General features: G+C 38.4%; 2 protein-coding genes and 1 pseudogene across 3 annotated transcripts in view; all 3 read right to left on the bottom strand.

Annotated features, from left to right (window-relative positions):
• On the bottom strand, positions 1133-3142 carry LOC109830232 (annotated as a pseudogene).
• LOC109830225 (glutathione S-transferase T2-like) lies at positions 2911-4123 on the bottom strand. Its single transcript, XM_020397432.1, has one exon. The coding sequence runs from the start codon at positions 4048-4050 to the stop codon at positions 2911-2913; it is 1140 nt and encodes a 379-aa protein (XP_020253021.1). The 5' UTR covers positions 4051-4123.
• The window catches only part of LOC109848698 (probable galacturonosyltransferase 11), a 7826-nt gene continuing 4920 nt past the window's right edge, over positions 5594-8499 (bottom strand). Inside the window, exon 2 of one of the 2 annotated variants that reach the window (XM_020418356.1) lies at positions 5594-7178. In XM_020418356.1, coding sequence (XP_020273945.1) covers positions 5727-7178 — 1452 coding nt within the window. In that variant the 3' untranslated portion in view covers positions 5594-5726. Of the gene's footprint in view, positions 7188-8499 lie in introns of both variants that reach the window. The other variant, XM_020418347.1, reaches the window with a different exon arrangement.

Here is an 8499-nt window from a genome sequence, read left to right as displayed (position 1 = left end):
GAGATTTAATTAATAATGGATTTTTACAATGGACGGCTGTGGTTTTCTGAGGTTAATTGCTTTATGAACAGACGGATGCTATTAAATGTTCTAAAAATACTTGGATATTAAAAAAATTTACTGTTCACACAGAGATTTTCCTTTAGTTATAAAGGAAAGTAGATAAGAAATAGAGCGGTGGCAACATGCTATTTGGGTTCAAATCAATAGAAGAAATATTTAAATATCAACTTTATCGATCTCATAAGTATCATACCAAATCCTATCAATCGAATCATTTTTTTAAGAAGTACGGGAAATCTAAGTTGTACAAATAAAAAAATCTATTCGTTGATAAGGGAAAAAAAAATGTAAACGATGATTGACTTGATGATAAAATCGAATCCTAGGTTGCGAACAGTGATTCGATTGATGATGAAAAAAGAAAGTTTTTCGTTCAGCTCTCCACCTTAATAACAGAAAAAAGAATCAATCAAATTCTATTGAGTCTAACTCACAGTGATACAAATATAAAATTTACACGATAAATCTACAAAGAGCGTTGCTATAGGGACCCACAATATGGTACTATAGGAAGAGACATGTAAGGTGTCCCCCTCCTATTGCATAATGAGGTGACATGACCAGCTCATTATGTAATAGGGATGGGACACCTCACTTGTTCCCTCTCTTGGTCCCATATTTTGGGTCCTTAAGACCATCTCCAGCAAGAGGTGAAATTTCACCTCCTTCTCTTCTGCCACATCACTTTATTTAATTCAATAATCTTCATTTCCCTATCAACTCTACAGCAGGAGATTTTTCAGAAAGTTTTTTACTTTATTTGGGACCCACCATAAACCACTTCACTTCAACATATACCCCACCATATTTATTCATTCTTTTTCCTATTTCATATATATTACTATTTTATTATTATTATTATTATTAATATAACTTATATATTTATAATTATAATTTATTAATAATTCAATAAATAATAAATAATATTTAAATATATATTATTAATTTAATTTTCAATAATATTTTTAAATTAACATAAAATAACACACGATTTTATTAAGCATACGGAAAACCAAACACACCCAAATTATTGAAAACATTAAAGAAAACACAAACTAAATTGCTAAATCTAATCGGAGGTTGTCCCAAACTTCTACCAAATGTGCTCGATGAGATCCTTCTTCAGCTGAATATGTTGGGTCTTATCTCGTAGTTCCGCTCTAGTCTGATTATCTGCCTCAGATCGGTGTTGAACATGGACTTGAAACTCCGGCAACACGTCTGTTTGAACATTGAAAGAGGCGCTAGAGCTAGCATTGTTCGACGGTTCAAAGTCGATATTTTCCCAGTTTCGCGAATACGTATCTCGTTCATCCTCTACTATCATGTTATGTAAAATAATGCACGCCCTCATTATTTTTCCTAAGACATCAAGATCCCACATTCTAGCTGGTTGGCGGACAATAGCGAAGCGTGCTTGGAGTACCCCGAATGCGCGTTCCACGTCCTTCCTGCATGATTCCTGTTGTTTGGCAAAAAATTGATGTTTGTTGCCTTGGGGCATTTGAATGGACTGCACGAAGACATGCCACTTAGGGTAGATTCCGTCGGCAAGATAGTATGCAAGATTGTACTCCCGCCCATTCACGGTGAAGTTTACCCGTGAAGCTTCACCCGACTTAATGTCGTCAAAAACCGGCGACCTATCTAGTACATTTATGTCATTCAAACTACCAGGAAGCCCTAAAAAGCATGCCATATCCACAAATCATATGACGCAACTGCCTCGAGGATAACTGTTGCCGTCCCCTTGTGTCCACTAGTAAACTGCCCTTGCCAAGCCTTAGGACAATTTTTCCACTGCCAGTGCATGCAATCAATACTTCCAATCATCCCTGGGAATCCACGTTCCTGTCCAACTTGGAGCAACCTCTGCAAGTCTTCCACATTTGGTCGTCGTAAGTATTCATCTTGAAACAATGCTATTACCCCTTCGCAAAACTTGCGAGTACACTCGATAGCAGTGGATTCTCCTATCTTGACGTACTCATCACAAGCATCGGCTGCGACTCCATATGCGAGCATGCGTATGACAGTCGTACACTTCTGGATAGGCGTTAACCCAAGCTTGCCCGCATTATTGCGCCGTTGTGTGAAGTAATCGTCGTAATTTGATATAGAGTCCACAGTTCGTAGAAAGAGAGGCATTTTCATTCGATACCTACGTCGGAACTGGGCGTCAGTGTAAGTGCATGACTCGGCAAAGTAGTCGGCCATGAGTCTCTCATGCGCTGCATGATGATCTCTATGTATGGATTTCCTCTTACGTGGTTGTTCGCTTCTCCTTTGTAATTCTTCAAGAAGTTCTCGCTGCCTATCAAGTATTTTTTCTTCTATTTCCCATTGTTGTTGGAACTCTTCTAGACTAAACTCATTTAGGAAAGGATCCATTGGATGCTATGATTTTTGAAATGTTGATAGGTATACTTATGATGTGCATCTGATCAGTTTATATAATGAAGGGTAGTTGTTCAAATAATTGAATTCACATGCAATTGCAGAGACATGTGTCATAGGGCATGCATGTGCAGAGAGTTGTCAATTCATATTTTGTATTATTATGCAGGTGTAGTCATTTCATCCTTTGTATTTTTTGCAGTGAAAGGTCAATTCAACATTTGTTTGTTTTTGCAGTGAGTAGTAATTGTATCTTTTGTACTATTATGCAGTGAGAAGTCAATATCAATCGGCTTTATTGAACCATAAACAACAATTTTATTCAAACATAAACAACACTTTTATTAATACATTCAACAAACATAGGCACCCACACAACTCCAAAATTAAACAAACGGCACACAAAAACATCAGAAAGAAAACACACAATCATAACTTCTTGAGAAGGTCTTATTTTCCAAACATGTTCTTCCTCAACATATTATAAGCTTCTTCATCTTCATCGTCACGATCTGGTTTGTTTTTCAAGAATAACCACATCTCCATATTCTTGGAATGAGCCAGGTTATTCATAGCTGAAGCAGTACTTGATCTTTTCTCTTCAAATTTTTCATGAGCACTGACTAGCTTAGATAACTCCTCCTCAATTGCCCCCTTTGATTTCCTTGACACAGATGTTTTACTAGAGGAACCTCTAGCTTTCTTCTTTGCCACGTCTCTACCCTCTGGACGTACAAGGGTAGGAGTTGATGATTCAACATCCTCACCACTACTCTTTCTTTTAGAGCCACTACTACCGGATGCATTTCCTCCTGTCATATATTTGGGTTGATTACGAACCACCTTCCACTCATCCACCAAATTAAACGTCGTACCTATTTTCTCAAAGTACAACTCTCTTGCCTTGGATATGTAGTTTTCATCGGACCAACCGCTACGCTTCTCCCTACATGCAGTACTGTAGCAGCCAATGAAACTGGATATCTTTCTGTTGATGTCTTTGAAATGACTATGGCACCGAGACACAATCCTCTCCTTTCCACTTTTGGCGTTCTCATTCACGTACTGTGTAATTTTACCCCAGAAAGTTTCACCCTTTTGGTTGTTCCCCAACTCACTATCATTACTAACGTGAAAATAACCAGTTAGTAAAAGTATGTTGTCTTCGGTGGTCCAAGTTTCATAACTTGATCTCTTTGCTGATTGTTGGGTTGGAGGGAGAAAACTGTGAGGAGTATCCCCACCAACATTTCCCAAAGACATTTGGGTGGAAAATTTTGGGATATCTGTAGATCCGCTACTAAACAGGGGTATCGTTGGCTCACTCGACTCCGTGTTAGGATAATTCATATGGGAGGGAACATAGCTGCTTCCCGGAACTGGAGGATAACCGTAAGGAAGATAAGGATATTGCATGCCGAAATTTGGTTGCATCATATACGACATTTGAAAATTGGGCTGTATCCCCGTATTTTGAGTATTTTCGGGGCGTTGTATATTTGGATGTTGTGGTTGAGGGAGGGTATTTTGAGGTTGGTTAGGAAAGTTGTAGTTGTAGGAAAAATTAGGATAGTTTTGTGAAGGATCCATGAAGAAACTAGCTTCAAATTGTAGAAAGAAGAAGAATAGGGTGTAGAAACTCAGATTTTTTTTGGTGTCCAAATGACACAAAGTTAATCTCTATTTATAGAGTTTGAAAAATAAAAATTAATGGTATAAAAATTATAAATTAATTCATTGTATTATCTCAAAAAATATCAATTAAAAATAAGGAGGAAAACAAAAATTGCCGCCCAATCAGATTTCGCCACAATATCAATTAAAAATAAGGAGGAAAACAAAAATTGCCGCCCAATCAGATTTCGCCACGCGGCAGCTGGTAGGCATGCGCCTGCAGCCTCCATGCACGCGTCCACGTGCCCATTTCTGATTGGGCGGCTTCTATTTAAATTTTTTTTTTAAATAAACCTACCATGCATTTAATGAGGTGGGGCCCACCAGGTCAGAAATACCCGGGGTGAATTTTTCACCCCTTGGCCTTGTCTTTTTGATTCACCTTTTCAAAAAACTCCTGCTGCAACCAAATATCTCTTCAAATAACTCACCTTTTCAAAAAACTCCTGCTGCAACCAAATATCTCTTCAAATAACCCCTGCTGCATATGGTCTAAGACATTTTTCATCTACAAAGCAGAATATATTTTGGGGATATTGGAAAACACTCCAACTTTTCTATTTTTGAAATAAACAAGGAATACCTTGGCAATGCACGTGTATTCTAAGGTCGAAGGACAAGTTAGATCCTAGATTTCATGATGTGTGGGTCTCACCTTCCAATCTCATTCATTTCTCACACTCCAAATTGGTCAGGTGGAATCGAAACAGAAACCTCAAAAGGGGTGTTGGCAGTATTACCACCACGTCCTCATGCCACGTGCTACCGGCGGTGGGTCAAAAACTCTAAAATCTTAAACAGGAGAAGACACCCGTTTAACGTCCCAGCCTTCAATATCAGATTTCAAGGATATAAAAGCTTGTTCCTGCTCCTAATTAGTATGAAAGAACAACGACATGATGAATGTCCCTTCATCACACAAATGAAAGAAAGAAAAATCTGAGGCATATTTACATTTGGTGCTGCTGAATATTTATCCCCATCTGGTTCTCTAGCAGCGAAGCCTTCAGAGCAAGGAATAACCTGATTTCAGGAATTCAAGTAAAGTATCCGTACAGCTTAAGGCACGAAAACTACATAACATTTATCTTCTTAACAAAGATACGTTGTTTTTAAGTTTTACCAATTTTTCACAGCAAAATGCATGGTATAGATCAAATAAAGATTATAAATAGCGTTACCCAAGCAAGGAGCCTCACTCTCACAATACTTCAAGAAAAAAACACTGATGATATTTGTAAAATTCTCTGATATACAATCACATTCCAAAACCTTAACTCAATTACAGAATTTCCTTTGTCTCAAAGAAAAGAAAAGAAAAATATTACAGAATCACCACGACTCAAAAGGCATTATATTTCCTATCTCAAAAATTATTGTAATATCCTCCAAAATGAATTACCCCGGAACCATATGATCCAACAAACCAAACACTATTTCATTGTATACAAACCATTTCTTTTTTTTTTCCCCAACACTTACAAAAGAGAGATTGTGATAACAATGGGGGAAATAAGATATAATAAATCTAAATCTAAAATTTTAGCACTGTAAACAAAAACATGAACGAAGCAAAGAAAAATCGCATTGCTTCAGTGCATAATACAATCTTTGAGGTATGGATGTGCAAAATTCACGTACCGTTCCCATAAATGCCTATACCTGCTGATTGCCAACTTCAGCCATGGCTTCATATTCCCATTGAAGTGCACCACTGCAGCACTCTCTATTAATCTATCATCAATCTCCAAGTCATAGCCTAAACCAAGCACATGCCATCTTCTATCCAATGGCTCGACTAAACCATAGAATGTTAGAAGCCCAGCGGGAAGCGTGCCAGTTTTCCAAAGCATTCTGTCAGCATTCTGCTCTTGCCAGTTGTGATATCGAGATGTTACATTAGCTCTCTTCCATGCTATCAGATCGAAAATATTCATCCCGAATGCCCATCCACAAGCTTGAGGATCAAACTTGGCGCTAATCCTTGTATCTGAGAAATTAAGATACCTGTAGAACCGATGAAATCCTTCAAGGCAAGTCTCTACAGCTCCATTCACATTACCATGCAAATCTAGCGAAAACAGAACAGTTAAATCCTTTTGGACAACAACATCATCATCGAGAAGCACTACTTTTTCAAGAGAAGGATGTATTTCTGGGAGGTAGAATCTCAAGTGGTTCAGCAAGGACACAAATTTGGGGTTCCTAAACTTTGCTTCATCGTTTTGATCTTTACCTCCAAAGTAGTAAGCCTTTGTCTCTTTATCTAATAGTTGTTTTATCAGTGGAGAGTAAGAGGCATTGAGCCACGAAAACTCCTCTATGTTTCTGACATTTACAGTACACCCCTTACAATCGTTTGTCAGAAACCAAGTCAACATGGGCTTATAATTGACCCGATCAGTGACAATATGAAACACAAGCTGCTGAGGATGTTCAGCATTGGAGATTGTGGAGTTCACAACAGCTGAAGTTGCAAGCACGTTATCCGAGAATATGCAGAAATGATAAAGGTTGTTGTCTACAAGCCGAGGTGAATTTCTTTGTTCTTCTGAGAGTGTTTTGAGTGAAGGGTTTCTAAACCACTCTTCTGTGAGTTTAATGTTTAAGCAGTGAAGGGCTTTAGGCATGGATTCAGCAGCCAGCTGAGCAAACTCTGCACCTTGTGCTGTAGCTGCATGTGCTCGCTCTTCGAGCGCTTGAGCATGCTTTTTTAGGGTTACTATTGTTGTGCTGATGTCATAATGGGAATCTTGGGCTTTGTACATTAGGTGAGATAGTCTGCTGACAATTGGATGTGCTTCTTCAATGGTGATTGGCTTTGCTCTGACTGCAGCTTGAGAAAGCAACCTTTGGCAGTTCCTGATTTGTGAACTTAGCTCCCAAGCAAGCTGGAGATTGCTGTGTTCTTTTGCTATGATCACATAAGCTTTAGCTAGAGTTATTTGATCGTTCAATTGTCTGGCAAAGGAGGTTGTGCTCAATAGCTCTTCAGTGAAATTTAAGCTTGCATGTGAGTCATCAGCGGATTGTGATGTCATTTCCTGAATTTCCTGAAATAATTAGAAATGATAGGCATCTAAGATTTGATAGAAGTGAAAAAAGAAAAAGAACATGATGAAAACATGAAGAACATGTTTATACTGCTATAAAATTGGAAGAAATGTACAAGGTCCTAAAATAGCTCAACACCGCCTTAAAAGGGGTTCGTTTGAAACCAGTTATTAAGTTATAATTGTATACAGTACCACAGTCATAGTTTCCTAATAATCGATACAAGGCTATAAGCTTATTTACATGATGGTAAATCAATATTTCCCTATGCGATTCTCAACCTCTGTCAAGAAACTATAAATTAGTGCAGGGTCTTGTAAGATCTGATCTCCTCAGCTAGAAGGATAGGTAACTGGGTCAGGATTATTATCATTTATAATAATGTGGAGAAAAAACATTGCCTTTTTCCTTCTCTTCTAATGTTTTTAAAGTGTATCAATCCCATTAGATTTGTGTGGATTGTCATGTTTTTACCAAGCATGAAAGATCATCATCCTGAAGTAAAGGTTGGTAAGATTCATGGTAGGATGGTGCTTTTATGGTTTTAGCTTCTCTGCAAGTTGTTGTCTCCATTCCTCAATTTCTAGCAAGAGAATCGAATGTGATTGGTTCTGAGATTTATCAGCGAAGCTTGGCGGACTGAGTGGAAAATTGGTTGGGACCAAGTTGGGTAATTCGAAGTTTCACTCAGTTTACAAAGCATACAATGCAAATTAGGTAGTTGCGTGCCCAGAAGATCTCAATTCTCCTTCCATGTGATTATCAGATACAAAGTTGGGTCCCAACCAATGAATGTCAGGACTTAAACTCACATTTCCCATAGCAAAGAAGGAATACACACCACGGGATAAAGATAAAATGATAGATCACAGGTTCACAAGTAATAGAACATTAAACAGGCTGTAAAATGGTTGCAAGCTAGGTTTTTATGTTGTTGAGCTCCCGAGGAAGGAGGGGGAGGCTTCTTTCTCATCAAACATTTTAACGTCTGAGTTCATACCACAATACAAAAAAATAGAAAGTGTACAGAGCTATTAATTGATGTGAAGGAAACATGCAATAAGAGAGATGGTTATCAGCTAGTTAGGGTCCATTTAGTCTCACATTGGCTAAATGGAGAGGTAATGTGAGTCTATAACCGATTTGGTTACCTCACTCGAACAAATGGTATTAGAGATTGTCTCATCTTCCCAGTTGTAAGTGAGCCGCACCAGTGGTGAAGCCGGTAGTGCCAGGGACTAGTCTAGTGCAAAACCATAGGCATTTGTTATCGAGGCCCGGGTGCGCCCCGGGCACAGGGCGCTACAGGCT

The sequence above is a fragment of the Asparagus officinalis genome, chromosome 1, assembly GCF_001876935.1.
Source record: "Asparagus officinalis chromosome 1, Aspof.V1, whole genome shotgun sequence".
In the NCBI taxonomy this organism is placed as follows: Eukaryota; Viridiplantae; Streptophyta; class Magnoliopsida; order Asparagales; family Asparagaceae; genus Asparagus; species Asparagus officinalis.
This window is presented reverse-complemented; position numbering and strand designations above follow the sequence as displayed.